The following is a 16268-nucleotide window of genomic DNA, read 5'->3' on the forward strand; positions in this document are numbered from 1 at the left end:
CCTCCTCTTCACCAACCCGGAAGCCAAACCCACAGTAGGAGCCTCTTCTTGGCTTCTGGTCTGCCCTCTCCGAACCCCTCTCATTCCTACACATCGTACAAACAAGGAAACTGAGGCTCAGAGGCACTAAGTCACCTGCCCAAGGTCACCCAGCCATTCACATGGGAGCAGGGGATCCGGGTGTGTGTGACTCCACACTCACCCTTCCTCCTAGTCCAGCACGCAGCCTCTGGAGCTCCCAGCCAGCGCTCGGATGCTGGGCTTCTCTGACCGAGCCTGTCCCCGGGCTGGTGAGAAGCAGGAGAGCTCCTCCGACAGCCTTTACCTGAGCGGGACCTCCCCATCATCGGCACCCCCCCCACCCCCGGGAGCCTCCAGGGTGCGGGGACAGGTAGCTGCAGATGTCCCGGCCCCAAGTTGCCCTCTGCTCCTTCCGAGTTAGGCTCCTCCTTGGAGGGGAGGGAAGGACAACTCTCCTTGCCTCCCAGGCCATTGGCAGAGCGGCTGCCGCGGCTGCTCGCAGCAGCCTGGTGATGGAGAGATTATTTCTGAGCCACCACCAACCCCCCGCCCCCGCTTCTCTGGCAGGACCACACCGGCTGTCCCCTTGGGGCTCGGAGCACAGAGCCCGCTGCTGAGGCAGGACAGCTGGCTGGCTCCCTCCCAGCACGAACCCCTTGGACTGTCACCTCTCCCCGGGGAAGAGGCTTCCGGGTCCTTGTACAAACCCCAGCCCAGTGCCCCAGGGCTGTTCCGCAGCTGCTGGAGAGAGAGATGCGGAATGAATGTACCTCTGCTTTCAGGAGGAGGCAAGGGAAGAAAGGTTGGAAACTAACTCTGCCAGAAACTGCCGTGTTTGGAATTTTTCTTTTCTTCTCCTTCATCTCCACCACGAACCTATCTCTTCCCTGGCCATCAAGACACGGGCTCCCCTGGCCCGGCAGAGAAACAGCAAGAAAAGGGCTCCCTGAGACAGGAAGGTGAGTTAAACTTTCGGGGAAGAAGTTAGTGTTTGCTGCAGGGCTGGGGGCTCGCAGGACACTGAACAGGCTTGTCCAAAGTGCCGTCTTGAATGCACACCTTTCCCGTGCTCGGGACGGGAGCTTTGTGTGCCGGCTGTTTCAGGGGGACAGCGGATCGCAAAGTTGGGTTTGTGCATTGAATGCAGACAGGGCAGAGGGTGTTTTTTTTGGGGGGGGCGTGCTCTAGAAAGAGCCTCAGGCTGGGAGACAGAGTCCTGGGTTGGATTTGGATTCGCTGTGTGACCTTGGGGGAGTCACTTCAGCTCTCTGGGTCTGGGGGCTTGCACTCGGAAGATGAGAACACTTGGGAGGGACTCCCCAGATTTCCAAACAGTCTTCTCTCTGCAGGCTGCTCCTCCTCCTCTGGCCATACGTTGTAAAGGAAGTCATGCATGCGGAGTACCAGAACGCTGCGTGGTGAGCGAGCGTGAAATGCACAGGCTGTGATTCACCTCTTTGCTGCCTGCCGGAATCCAACTGGCTCCGAAATTGAGAGGAACTTTTATTTCCATTCAGCTGCCGAGTTCTTCCGTTGATTGGAGTGCCTATTGGAATGTAAGGTTATAATAGATGCTCTGGAAACAGCTCTGCTGGAATGAATAGCGTAGGAAGTGGTTGCAGGGTGCCGAGGAGGACAGGGGCTTAAATGCATGGGCTAAATCTAAAACTCTTATTCTCACTCAGGTGCCTCAAAGAGGTCTGAAACGGAGAGAGCATTAGAGGCCCCTTCACTTTGCAGATAACAAGACCGAGGCCCAGAGAGGGGGAGTAACTGGCTCAAGGTTACACAGCAAGGGTGGCTGAGGCAAGCACCCCGTGAACACGGGGGACAGCAAAGTCCTCCAAAGGAGGAAGGAAATAAGATCATTGTGGAGCTGCTCCTGAGAGCCAGACGCTGTGCCAAGCACTGTCACGTTCCTTGTTACTTAACCTTTCTGTGCCTCAGTTTCCTCATCTGTGAAGTGGGGATACTGATGTTTACCTCATGGAGGTGTTGAGGTGAGTTAATATAGGGGAAGCATGTAGATTGGTGCCTGGCACCTCAGAAGCATCTAGAAGCGTTCCAAATAAACGCTTCATGTATATTACCACATGTAACCTTCACCGTGCCCAGTGAGGTGGATTCCCAAACGACCCCAGCCCACACAGATGAAGCAAAGGGCTCAGAGGGGCTGAGTAATCCACCCGGGGCGGCAGTCCCTAAGGGATCAGAACCTGGCAGTGAACTTGAGAAACTCCTACACTCCTAAGCTCTATTTTACCAACCGTACCTTGTAAGATTGGTACAAGTCTTGTCATTGGCATGAATGAAGCTGAGATCAGAGAGGTTAGGCCACATGCCCGAGACCACAGAGCCTGGGAGTGGCACAGCTCTGACCAGGGAAGGGATGCCATCCTCTTTTTGGTCACGGATAGATCCCAGGCGCATAATGGGTGCTCAGTAAATCTGTGTTGGGTGGAAGAGGTGAAAAATGAAGGATACAGATGCAGTTGCAGCAAAGTGAAAGAGAGTGAATTTTTTCCCCATTGTCCTGCCCTCTCTTCTCCTACCCACGCCCCCCCGCCCCGTTTTAGGACATCTCCGGCGATGCCCATGCCCTCCAGAGCCAGGGGCCTGCCTCCCGGACACCGCCCCCGGGGCTCCTGCAGCCCCCTGAGTCAGCTCCTGCCCGGCCGCCTGCCGCCGTCCTCTGCCAAGGGGCTGTATTACCGCAGGGCCCGCAAGGTGGGCGCCCTGGACGCCTCCCCGGCCGCCGACCTGAGGAAGGAGATCCTGGTCAACGTCGGGGGCAGGCGCTACGTCCTGCCCTGGAGCACGCTGGACGAGTTTCCCCTGAGCCGCCTGAGCAAGCTCAAGCTGTGCCGGAACCACGAGGAGATCGCGCAGCTCTGCGACGACTATGATGAGGACAAGCAGGAGTTCTTCTTCGACCGGAGCCCCAGCGCCTTCGGCATGATCGTGAGCTTCCTGGCGGCCGGCAGGCTGGCCCTGCTGCGGGAGATGTGCGCGCTGTCCTTCCGGGAGGAGCTGGTCTACTGGGGCATCGAGGAGGCCCGCCTGGAGAAGTGCTGCCTGGGCGAGCTGCTCCGCAAGCTGGAGGGACTGGCCGAGCTGCACCGCGGGGAGACGCTGCCGCTGCTGCGGGAGGCGCGGCGCCCCGCGGGGGACCCCTCGCGCTGGGGGGTCTTCATGCACTGGCTGCGCGAGACCGTGGAAAACCCGCGCTCGGGGCTCCCTGGCAAGGTCTTTGCTTGTCTGTCCATCCTCTTCGTGGCCACCACCGCGGTCAGCCTGTGCGTGAGCACCATGCCCGACCTGAGGGCCGAGGAGGACAAGGTGAGTGGCCCCCGAACCCCCCCAGGCCGGGCCCAGGGCCCCCGAGACCTAGGGCCTGTGAAAATGTCTAAGTAGCTTTTAAAACAACAGAAAAAGAGATTGTTGTCTAGCGTGGATTGGATGCGTTTTTAGATCAGTGCAGTTGTGAAAGATAATTTTTAATTTTAATTTTTTTTTTTTTGGAGGAAAAGACCGAGGGCCCACAAAAGTCATGAGGTGGCTCTGCCTCATAGGGGACTCGGTATTAACAAAGCTACCCCCTGGTGCTCATGCGCCAGGCGGGCCTGGCTTGCGTCTCCCAGCTCTGTGACCACGGGCAAATTGCTTCACCCCTCTGAACCTCAGGTTCTTCCTCTGTAAAATGGGTAATATCGCGGTAAGGGCTCACACACCCAGTGTGTGTTTATTGAGCAGCTACTCTGTGCCATGCACTGTTCCTGGCTCAAATCTCTGCCTTCTTGAGCCAACGTTCTCGTGGGCATCCCCGCTCCATGTTCAGGTGGAGAAAGTGAGGTACAGGGCCTTCAGCTTTCTTGGAGTTAACAGAGCAAAGATGCAGATGAGGGCCAAGATTCCTGCTGGGTACTTGGCTCCTGAGCCTCCCAGCCAGTCTCACTGCATGGGGAACTCAGAGATGAGTTAACTCCTAAGTGACTCTGCCCCAGGAAGCAACAGAAGAAAGGTTTTCTTGCCCACTCCTGCCCTCTTTTTCCAGGAAGTTGTGGGAGACCCCCAGGGGCCAGGGAGTCTGAGAAATGAGATAAAAGCTTAATATTTCATTGGGAAGTTTATTGGAGAGCTTCAAACTGAGAACTGGATTTGTTTCCTACTTGAAAATGTTGCTCCTGTCCTGCTCTACGTTCCTCCATTGCTCCCCATCACCTTAATTATGGAACTTACATTATGGCAGACGGAGGGAGCTGATAAATAGAACACATATATAAGATAATGAACCCTGTGTATGGCCCATAATCGTTGTCAGTCCACAGAAGTTCCCTTCCCCTAAGGATATATCCCAGGGCAATATGGTAGGATCAGAGAACTTTCCAGAAAGAAGGGACTTAGATGGAGAGCCAGCCCCTGCCTTACACAGGGTAGGCTCTCAATAAATATTTATTGAATAAAATGTATCTTGTGCAACCTATAAATGTTTTGTCCTAAAGCAAACCAACCAAAACATTTCGACTTTCGACTTTGGAACAGCTTTTTTTCCCCAAGGGGGAGGACTATAGCTCAAAACATCCAGACGTTGTTTTATCCTTTAGCACCAAATCATGTGACTTAAGAGCCTGCTTGTTCACAGAAATGTTTACACTTGGACACTGCAGTAAAAAATTAGGACAAAATAAGTGGCTTCGGTCCCCTGCCCCCAGAAGCGTGCCCTTGATCCCAGCTGCTGAGGAAGGACCCCTCGATTTCCATAAACCTGTTTCTCGGGGATTTCCCAGAAGCCAGGATTTAGACTGTGCAGAGGGACAAGGTCTTTTCAAAACCTAACGCTCTGAAAATTACCCAAGATTTGAACCCAGGCTTGGTTTGACAGGGGACCCAGGAGATCAAATCAGAGGTCGCTGGGAGGCCCGCAGGACCAGCAGCCCCAAGTCTGGGCTCAGGAGCCAGGCTGCCAATTGCCCCTAGGATAAAAGGGGCCATGCCCACGCCCGGGGTGCATCTCTGCGTTTTCACCTTGTGGAAACCACCTTCGTGTGTGCTTGCTGCCTGGAGAGAGGCTGGGAGACGCTGCCCTTAAAAAAACTGTTTAGGTGGTAATTCAGAGAGCCAGGAGGCTGGGGAGGCGGTCTTCATTCTTTCAAGACTGTGTCTTTCATTTACATAAAAAGACAATGTTCTCTCCAGCACCAAGCGTGTCTGATATTTCGAATTTGCCCTTGGGGATGTTCAGCTGGCCAGATGCTTCTGGGGACAGGCCCAGCTAGGAGACCTGGGGGCCATGTCGGCCTGGGGGCCCAGCAGCATCTGCTCAGATGAATCAATGCCACGTGGGCGGACAGACACGCCAGGGCTGGGACCCACAGACCTCCCCCATCAGACACGGTGCCACGCTGGTTGGCAGAGACAGCTTTCCTTTTGCTTTTTCTTCTACCTTCTTCCAGTGACCTCCCATGGAGTAAACTTGGCAGCTGGGGAGAAGGGTCTGCACTGGAGGTTGGTAAATTAAAATAGAGGAGGGAGGAGGCGGTGTAGACAGGAAGGACCATGCCAAATTCTTAAGCACCTCCCAGGTGCATCCAGCCTTTTCTGGTTTCCTTGGAAGAGCTCATCCCCAAAGGGAGGAAAGAACCGGGGCTTATTACGTGCCCTTCACGAGGCTGGCATTTGACGGATGGACTTAGTCCTTGCAACAGCTTGGGAAGTGGGTACTACTACCACCCCCATTTTACAGGCGAGGAAACTGAGACTCGGGCAAGTTTTATCCCTTTCTAAAGCTCACAGTTAGTTATGTGGCAGAGCTGGGATTTGAGCTCACCTACCAGTTGGTTCTAAAACCTGTCTCCTTAGGACCACACAACACCAGCTTTCAGTGCTGGGCTGCTCTGCCTCTTATCTGGACACTCAGCTCAGCAGCACTTGGCGTTTCTGAGGCCGCCAGGGTTTGAGAAGCACATCCCTGTCCAGCAGGAGGGCCAGAGTGCAGGTCCTCTGGGTTTGAATCTTGGCCTCACTGCTCATGAACTCAGTGTTATTCTCGGGAGAGTCACTTAACCTCTGTGAGCCTTAGTTTCGTCACCTGGAAAATGGGGATGCTCCCAGCCCTCTCCCCATGGGGTTATGATGACGACTAAAAGAGTAATTTGCATAAAGCAGTAGGAACAATGCTGATGCGTGAGAAGCCCTTAGCACATGTCAGTCCCAACAGCATTCACTTGTTAGGTCCTAGCTGACAGGAGATCACAGCATTCACCCTTCCCTTCATTCAACAAGCTACTGAGTGCCTACAAACGACATTCTTCTAGGCGCTGGAGACAGTCAGACAAATTTCTTAACCTTCCTGGAGCTCTTATTCTGCCCATCCTTGTTCCCTGTTTTGTAATTGAGGTGAAATTCACATAACATAAAATTAACTGTAGAAAAGGAACATTTCTGTAGCACTCAGTACATTGACAATGTTGCACAGCCTCAGCCTTTATCAAGTTCCAAAACATTTCCACTACTTCAAAATAAAACCCCATCCCCACTAGCACTCACTCCCCGTCCCTCTCCCCCAGCCCCGGGCAACCACCACTCTGCTTTCCGCCTCCGTGGATTTCCCTATTCCAGACACGGTGTGCGAATGGGATCACACACATGTGGCCTTTTGGGGGCTGGCTTGTGTCACTCAGCGTGGTGTTTGCAGGGCCCATCCACACTGTAGCCTGGGCCAGTGCTCCATCCTTCTTATGGCCCAGTAATAGGTCCCGTCTCTACACGCCAGTTTGTTTATCCCATCATCCAGGGGTGAGTGCTGCCATTTCCGTGCCTCCCTCTGCCTGCATCCTCTGTTATGACTGTCACCCCGCCATTCATCCCCAGCACCCTTTCCATGTGGCCCCGGCCCTGGCTGGGCAGCTCTGCTGGTCAGGGCGCCCCCTTCCCTCGGGGGGAGGCCGAAGGTCACTGCCGCTTGGACTGAACACCTGCCCCATCTGTCTTGACCCCTCCCTTCCTCTCTGCTGCTCCCCAGATCCTCAGCGGCTCGGGCAGGAGTGCACCACGGCGAGGAGCCAGAATCTCTAGCTCCCTAGTGCAGAGTTCAGATCCCAGCACCGCCGCTCCGGGGCTCCGCCCTTGGATGAGCCCCTCTCTTGCTCTGTGCCTCTGTTTCCTCACCTTACTCAGATGCTGGTGCTGAGGACCTAACGGTCCTATCCATCTTGCGCCTGCCAGCACGAAGCCATCACTGGCTGTGTTTATGCAGCCTTTGGGACTCAGCTCACCCCCTTCCAACTTGGCCCTCCACCTGCTCGTCCACTTTGCTCATCACCTCTCCCGGCCCCCTGGAACCCAAACACCAGCGGCCTGGTCAGCAGCCAGGTCAGCAGCCATTCGCTCAGATGTCTTCTCTGTTTCATTCTTCATTCAGTCCTGCGTTCAGCAGACCTTTCCCGGGGGCCTCCTCTGCGCCGGAGACCCAGGAGAGGCAAGGACAGGCTCAAACTGCCCTCCCCCCGCCAGCTCAGTCTTCACTCCTTTCTCTTCCACTTTAGATTCTAGTCCTGCCCCAGAGGTTTGCTGGGGGTGTTTGGGGACCTTGCTGTGGGAGATGCGCACTGATTACAGCCGTGCAAAGTGCTTTCCCTCCCGTCTGTGGTTTCAGCATCTCGATAAGGGCCCGGGGAAGGAAGGCAAGAGAGATTTTTTAAAGACCAGGCGGAACTAGAGGGGCCCCTCGCTGGAACGATGTCCTTCTCTCCCCTGCGCCTTTCTTGGATCATGAATCAGCTCCATAAAGAACTGCCTCACTCTCAGTAGCTTCCCTGTGTTCAGTGATATTTGGTGATTGCTCCAGGGAATTCTTCTTAACCTGGCTTTTTGGTTTGGGGTTGTTTTTTCTTTTTTCCCCCTTCAGCTTAGTCTCCCTATATCCAGGCCAGCAAGAAGTAGTCCCCATTTCCGGGACGGGACCCACTTTTCCTGACTCATGGTAGTTTACCTGTTCTTCCTGCTTTGTCACACGTCCCTGTCTCCGTGCCCAGCCCCTCCTGCCCACACTTCCAGAGCCTCTGTGTCCCAGGGCTGGGGAGCAGGGCGGCTGGGAGGGAGAGGACAGAGAGGGGCAGGAAGGGGCAGAATGGAGGGAAGAGAGGGCAGAGAGAACTGGCTCCCGGGGAAAGGAGAAGCCGGGAAGAGGAATGAGTCAGCAGGGCGAGGGGACAGCCCTGGACCAGAGGCCAGGGCCAGGGCACGAAGTGACAGGCAGAAAGGAGAAGGCCTGAGCTGCTGAGTGGTTGGGGACCAGCACTGAACTACCAGGATGTGGGAAGTGGCCAATTCGGGCCCTATTTCCAAGGTCCCAGGGTGTGAGGAAAACTCCAAGGTCAAGACCTTGGCCCCAAGTCCCTCCCGGATGGAATTTCTGGAACTGGCTCTTTTTGTACCAGCAGCATCCGTGGGACAGCCGGTCCGTATGGGCCCCCAGGGCCTGTGGCCTTGCCCTCCGAAAGCCCTGCCCATCCTCTGACCCGAGAGCCCTTCAGAGCCACCCTGCTCTCAAGGTTTGAGGTAGGGTTTGGGGCAAAGTTGTGGGACCCCTCAGTGCCTCACCCAGCTGACCTGGCCAGCTCAGGCTCGGGCCCTGGCTTCTTGTTTATTAAGACATAATTCACATCCTAATAGGCACCCTTTTAACGTGCTCACATCACTGGTACATTTGTGCGACCATCACTTCTGTCTCAGAGCATTTTCATCCTCCCACAAACAACCCTGCCCCTCCTTCCAGGTGCTCCCCATTCTCCCCCACCCTCCCAGGCCCTGAAACCATCCATGTACTTCTGTCCCCATGGGTTGCCTTCTCTGGACATTTCTAAAAAAGGAACCATGCAGCATCTGGCCTTTCACGGAGAAGGTTGTCAAGGTTCATCCATGCTGTAGCATGTATCGGTCATTTTTAGGGCTGAAAAATATTCCATCATGTGGATAGAGCACATTTTGGTTATTCATTCATCATCTGATGGGGATTTATGTCGACTCCACATTTGGCTACTGTTGTGGACATTCATGGACAAGTTTTCGAGTGGATGGATGTTTTCAGTTCTTGCCAGTATATACCCAAGTGTAGAATTGCTGGGTCATATGGAAAACGTGTGTTTAATTAAAAAAAAAACTTTTTTTAAGATTTATTTGTTTGGGGGGGGGTCAGAGAGAGAGGGCGAGAGAATCATAAGCAGGCTCCGTGCTGAGATCATGACCTGAGGCGAAACCAAGAGTCGGGCGCTTACTCGACCGTGCCACCCGGGCACCCCACGTGTGTTCAACTTTTGAGGAACCACCAACCTGTTTTCTGCAGCATCTGCACCATTTACATTCCCACCAGAGTGCTGGGGGTTCTCACTTCTCCACAGGCTCACCAACACTTAGGACTTTCTGTCTTTATACTCCCAGCCTTCCTCATATGGAGTGGCATCTGATTGTGGTTTTGATTTCCGAGCCTGATTTGTTTTTTAACTTTTCATGGTGGAAAATGCCAGACATTTACAAAGTGAATGGAATAGTGTTGAACCCCCAAGGACCCATGACTCAGTTTCCACAGTGAGTCACTCTTGTTCTTTCTTGCCCCACTCTCTCCCCACCCCGATCGCTTATTATTACTGTCATTCATTTCAGTTTTATTTTACAGTTTGATAGGGAAAGTGTACATACAGTGAAATGCACGATCTTAGCTGGACAACTTAACAGCTGCGGACACCCACATCACCCACACCCCTGTTTAATGTAGGAAATTCCATTCCCCCCGGAAAGCTCTCTCATGTTCCTTCACGGCCGATCCGTATCCCACCCAGAGGTGGCCGCTGTTTTGGTGATTTTGTTCACCATCTTGAGTGTCACATCAATGGAAATACAGAGTGCGTCAGGCTGTCGTGTCCCCCCCATGCTGTGTGGGAGCCCCCACAGTGTGGCACTGCTCACCCCCGGTCGTCATAGACCTGACTCACATTCTTCACTACATGGAGCAATCAGAGCAGACCTCTTTCCTCCAGGGACAAGGCCCACCAGGAGGGTGACACCCGTCTGGGTTTGCACAGGACCGAGGGGCTCTGGAGACCTGGGACTTGCTGTGCTCAAAGCAGGAAAGTTGTGGGCAAACCAGAATTAGTTGTTCACCCTACCGACAAAATACCACCAGAAGCTTCGCAGAGAGGGAAAAAGTCAGTTTTTAATTTCCCTCCTATTTTTCTTCAACTATGGCTGGCCTGGGGATTCTTTGCTTGGCTCAGGCCCCATCCATCCCCGCCATGAACGCATTTCTCGGAGGACCAGCGCTGGGAGGGTGGTTGCAGGATTTGAGCAGAGTGGTACCGGGTGGTGATGCGGCAGAGGGCTTGCTGCAGTGCAGGGAGGTGGCCGGCAGGCCAGGCTGGAGGGAGGTGGGTGGTGCATGTCTTGAATAGCCAAATGCCCGCACGGAGGCAGAGGGAGGACCCACAGAGCCTGCCCTACCTCTCAGGAGTCACCTGCTTGAGCTACTGGGTCACTGGTCTGGAAAGGTTATTCCCAGGCTACTGGAAGTCTTAAGCCAAGGGGAAAACTCCCAGAATGTCAGTGACAAGAGTGGCCTTGTAGGGACAATCTGGCCCAGAGTCTGAAAAACCCCCCGGGCGCCTCTGAGTCAACCGGAGGGCTTGCCAAAATGCAGATTCCTGGGCCCCTTGATTTTGCGATGAGAGCTCAAGAATCTGCATTTATAACAAGCACTCTGGGGGATTCTGATGTGGGGTGTGCTGAATCAGCTTTGAGAAATACCGGTTCTGTTCCAACCTCTTCATTGGAAACGGAAGCACAGAGAGGGGCAGTGATTCCTGCAAGGTCACAGAGCGAGTCTACAGCAGGACTGCGGAGTCAGGGTCCAAAATTCCTGAGCACTCCAGGATGCTGAAGCAAACCCCAGGTGGTCGTGGCAAAGACCTCCTGTGTTGGAGGTTCTTCCCCTTCCTGTAAAATCCAGCAAGAGGAGAAGGGTATTGTTGCCCTTACACTGACCAGGCAGGCTGTGTCTGTAACCGGCGGATCGCGGCACACGGACAGCCACAGGGCGTCATCGGTAACCGGCGGATCATGGCACACGGACAGCCACAGTCCTCATTTCCATTCACCACCCATCTCCCAGGGTAGAGAACCACAAGTCCAGGGGGGACAATGGGTCTGCAGAGTAAGTGGAAGTGTGGGATTTGAACCCATGTCACAGACACAGACAGGTACATTGAGATGGGGACAGAACACCCGTTTCTCTTCCTCCAGCAGCCAGATATAAAGAGCATTTCATTTCAGTTCAGTATTCCTGTGGGCCCAGGCACTGGAAATAATTTCTTTTTCCATTTCAGAGGTTTTTAATCCAAAGAAAACTGCAGTTGTTAACACCTTGCTTTGCACTCAGGCAACTGGCTTTGGTCATTCATTCACTCATCCATCATATATATATATACATATACATACATAGTATTTGGAGTCAGGTTCTCAACCCCGGCTTTGCATTACAATCATCTATGGGACTTCTGGAAAATTCTACAGCTCAGATTCAAACCTCAATCAACTAAATTAGAATTCTGAGGTCCTGGCCCAGGCACGGGGGGGGGGGGGAGATTTTCAAAGCCCCCAGGTGATTCTAATTGTGCAGCCAAAGCTGAGAACCACTGCACTAGGCCAGAGCTTCTCGAACTTTGATGTGCACATGAATCACAGGGAGTCTTGTTAAGACGCAAATTCTGATTCCTTAGGGATGAGGTGGGGTCCAAAAATCTGTGTTTCTTACAAGTTCTCAGGGGAGGCCGATGCTTTTGGTTCGAGGACCACAGTTTGAGTAGCACAGGGGCTAGTGGAATTTTCTGTTAGGAGCCAGGCAGGGAGCATGAACGATGCAAAACTGAATCCACAACAGCCCCCACCTAGCTGCAATCTCTGGAGGGAAACAGACCCTGTGTGAGTACTTGCAATCCCACACATCACAAGGTTGCACCAGGGACGCAGGAGCCCTCTCTGCCCCACCGGCCTCCAAGCTCCCAGAAACGACATCTGCTTCTCTCTTACTTTACCCCCAGAGCCTAGGAGCCTGGCACAGGTGAGCCCTCCTTGTGTTTTTGTTGGATGAACGCATGAGGGATGGCAGGCAAGGAAGTTACAAAATAGCATACAGTGGCTGAGAGACCATCTGCTTTGCGTATGAGCTCAGGCAAGTCATTTCACTGCTTGGAGCCATGTCCCGGACACAAAATAGGGTCACACTGTCTGCTCACAACATCACTGGGCGGTGTGACAGCTCTAGAGCAGGGCACGGTACACAAAAGGGGCTTATACTAGTGAAGCCGAAGATTGGCCGCTGTTACAAAGAGGCCCCGAGATAGAATGGCTTTAAACAAAATAGATGTTGAGGCACCTGGGTAGCTCAGTTGGTTAAGCACCCGCTCTTGATTTCAGCTCAGGTCATGATCTCAGGGCTGTGAGTTGGAGCCCTGTGTTTGGCTCTGCGCTGGACATGGAGTTTGCTTGAGATTCTCTCTCTCCTTCTGCCCCTCCCCCCAAAATAAAAACAAACAAACAAAAAAACAAAATAGATGTTGATTTCTCCTGCAAAGAGGGATCAAGGTGAGTGGGCAGCTCTCACCTGAGACCCAGGATTGTTTCCACCTTCCCACTCCATCCTCCCCTGGGGCGTTGGCCCAATCTGTAGGTTCTAAGCTGGGTGGCAGGGTCATGTGGGTTGTCCCAGCTGACAATGGAGAAGAGTGTGTAGGAACTCACGCCAACATCCTAAGTCCTGGAACGGGATGCGGCACACATCGCTTCTGTTCACATTTTGTGGGTGGGTTCTTAGTTATTTGGCCACACCTCGATGCCAGGGAGGCTGGAAAGGGTGGTCCCTGATCTAGCTGACTGGCCTCGTGCCCAGCCGCAACTTGAGAACTACACATAAAGGGGATCTGGGTGGACAAATGAGAGTCTACAGCACACAGAACTCAATCGTGATTGATAGATAGATAGATGATAGATAATACACAAATATAGAGAAAAACGATATAATATATAGAGAATCTATATCCATACATATGGAAATTGATATTGATGTCAATCTCACTATGGCTACATGGAGTCGCTTCTCGGCACGGTCACTCCCCCCTTACCCAGCGCGGCTGCCCACCACTCTCCTTCTGCATTTTGTCGCCTCCCCAGGGTGAGTGCTCTCAGAAGTGCTACTACATTTTCATCGTGGAGACCGTCTGCGTGGCCTGGTTTTCCCTGGAGTTCTGTCTGCGCTTTGTCCAGGCCCGGGACAAGTGCCAGTTCTTCCAAGAGCCCCTGAACATCATCGACATCCTGGCCATCTCCCCGTACTACGTGTCGCTGGCCGTGTCGGGCGAGCCCCGGGAGGACGGCGAGAGGCCGGGCGGGGGCTCGTACCTGGAGAAGGTGGGGCTGGCGCTGCGCGTGCTGCGGGCCCTGCGCGTCCTCTACGTGATGCGCCTGGCCCGCCACTCGCTGGGGCTGCAGACCCTGGGCCTCACGATACGCCGCTGCACGCGCGAGTTCGGCCTGCTCCTCCTCTTCCTCTGCGTGGCCGTCACCCTCTTCTCCCCTCTGGTCTACGTGGCGGAGAATGAGTCCGGGCGGGTGCTGGAGTTCACGAGCATCCCGGCGTCCTACTGGTGGGCGGTCATCTCCATGACGACGGTGGGCTACGGAGACATGGTCCCGCGCAGCGTGCCGGGCCAGATGGTGGCCCTCAGCAGCATCCTCAGTGGGATCCTCATCATGGCCTTCCCAGCCACGTCCATCTTCCACACCTTCTCGCACTCCTACCTGGAGCTCAAGAAGGAGCAGGAGCAAGTCCAGGCACGCCTCCACCACCAGCAACCCGCCGCCTCGGCCAGTGAGCGCGAGCTGCTGAGCGACGTCGACGACCTGACCCCAGAGGGACCCGCCTTGCCCACTAAATACGTTTAACTCAAAACGCTTCGTGGAAAGGGCAGGACCGCAACCCGTCGCCCCCGGCTGACCCGGCTGGAGAACACCAAGGTGTAGACCATCCGGTGGGATGTTTCTAGAGCCCCAGGAGCACTCCCAAAGCTAGGAGGGGCTCAAGGCCACAGGTGTTTGCTTGTTGTGAGTCTTGGCCCCCACTGGCCGCCATGATTCCTGCTGACCTTATCCATGCTCCTTGCCTTTTCCTCTCTCTGTGCCCATCACCGAGCACATCCCCTCTTTCTGTTAGGTCTGCCATCCTCCACTCTCCTTCCTCCCCTGCAGTCTTCCACACCCCAGCCTGGGTTCCAGACGCCCACAGAACCAAGCCTAAAGAACTCCATTCCTCCCCGGAGACTCTCTTTCCAGGGCCACCCTGCCACCAGGAACTGGAGGGGCCAGTCACTGCAGACCCTTCTGATCAGATCTCCCCACCCAGCCCTATATCATGGGTTCCAGCAGAGATCGATATGTCCTCTTTCCACTCCCCTCCACCAGTGGCATTTTCCTAATGCTGCTGCCTCCTCCCCAGCTCTGGAAGCTCTCAGTCAAGAAGGCAGAACTGGCCTCTGTGTTAAACCCCACATGGGGAGCCGGTGGCCTGTCATTCCTCCTGATGTGGCTGGGACCTGGGCAGGAGTGCCACTTGCCAGCACAGCAAGCCTTCCTTGGCCAACTGGACTCTTGGTGGGACGTTCTCCAGTTCTCCAGTTCTTGGCCTTGATGGTGGCTAGCTCTTGCAGGGCACTGCTTCGGCCCTCGAGAGAACCATTCCTGCCGCCGGCTTCTCAAGCACTTTAGGGACCTTGGCTTTATGCCTCAGCTAAGCCACCGTGGATGCAGCAGAGCTTCAGGGCAGACATGTGGGCGGCCCTCGGGTCTGCCCCTTTGCTGCCGCTCCAGACCAGGCCCTTGATGCCAGAGGGTAATTCCTCAGCTTACATTTAAATATGTTTGTCTAGTAACTATTCATTCATGAACAGATTCAGCCCTTTGCATCCAATGGAGGAAGCAGACACGGGACCAAGGTGTTCAAGATAAAAGCGGTATGTGCTGAGGCGAGAGCAATGAATCCTGAGCTCGAGACCCAGGAGGGCTTGAATGAGGAGGGATGTTTGGGAAGCTGAAGCTGGAAAGGGGTAGGGATGGGAAGGTGGTGGGCTGTGAGGGCTGAGTGGAGGGTCTGGGCCTTCTGGTAGGTGCTGGAGGAAGCAGTGATGTGGCTGGACTGCAAGTGTGCATGCAGATGGTCAGGCAGCGTGCGGGGAGACCAGCGTGGGGCAGAGAACGACCGAGCGGCTCAGACAGGCTGTGAGGGCCTCTCTCCTCGTATTGTTAGTTGTACGAGGAGTACCTCGTCTCATCTTTTGTTCCCCAGGAGGCCACACCTCGGGGAGGTCTCGATGGCACCTTCCATGAGTGACACAGCCATGCACATTACTGCTGGCTGGAAATCCACGGCAGAAGGTGGCCTGGGTCACAGATGGGTGGTGGCGAGCCAGTCGGGGACGGGCAGATCCGATATTGTTTGTGTGTAAGCATGCCAGCATTTCATCCCCGGGACAGCTTGCCTGCTCTTCATTCATTCGGCTAATACTCAGCGCAGGCCCACTATGTGCCAGGCCCATGCCTTCCTCTGACTGCGACGCCAGGCATCACGCTGGCACCAGCATCTGGCTGCAAGCCAGCCTTATCTCGTGGGCAGCCCTCGCGCCCCTTGACTCCCCTGGGTGCCCTCCCAGCTGAGGGGGGTACATGTCTCCTCTAGACCCCCAAAATCAGCAGGTCGACCGCAGTCCTTCCCACACTGACATTTCAGCGAGGAAGCTCTTTGCATAGTGGCCCAGTGATCACACACAAGGGAAGCCCCTGCCCCTTATAAAATCCCCACCCCGTGCCACCTGCCCAAGGAAGTGAGTAGCAGAGTCTCATGAGCTTCTGGTGCTCATGACCTGAGTGCTCACTCAGGCCTAGATTTTCACTCTCTGTGTGCCCGTGGCTCCTTTCCTTCTGTCAAGTGTGGGGCTTGGGCTAGATCTGTGATTTTCTGGCTGGGGCTCCAGCAAGACCCTCGGGGCTGCTCTGTGGGTAGAGAGCTCTGCATCCCAAGGTGAAACATTTGCAAATGATGTTGAAAAGAATGTGAGAATTTCTAACCCTCCCACCTCCGGTCAGGGTGCCTTGAATTGAGGTTGGAGAGCTCACCCCAGAACCAAGGAACAATCCTCGACAGCCAACGG

At 54.6% G+C, this 16268-nt stretch overlaps 1 protein-coding gene across 1 annotated transcript; it reads left to right on the forward strand.

Annotated features, from left to right (window-relative positions):
* The first annotated feature begins 522 nt into the window (after positions 1-522).
* Positions 523-15211, forward strand: KCNG4 (potassium voltage-gated channel modifier subfamily G member 4). Its single transcript, XM_032389854.1, has 4 exons — positions 523-980; positions 1371-1577; positions 2598-3360; positions 13240-15211. Coding segments are annotated over exons 2-4 (1536 nt in total). The 5' UTR covers positions 523-980; positions 1371-1575; the 3' UTR covers positions 14011-15211.
* Positions 15212-16268: the final 1057 nt, after the last annotated feature.

The sequence above is a fragment of the Phoca vitulina genome, unplaced genomic scaffold (assembly GCF_004348235.1).
Source record: "Phoca vitulina isolate PV1807 unplaced genomic scaffold, GSC_HSeal_1.0 scaffold56, whole genome shotgun sequence".
Classification (NCBI taxonomy): domain Eukaryota; kingdom Metazoa; phylum Chordata; class Mammalia; order Carnivora; family Phocidae; genus Phoca; species Phoca vitulina.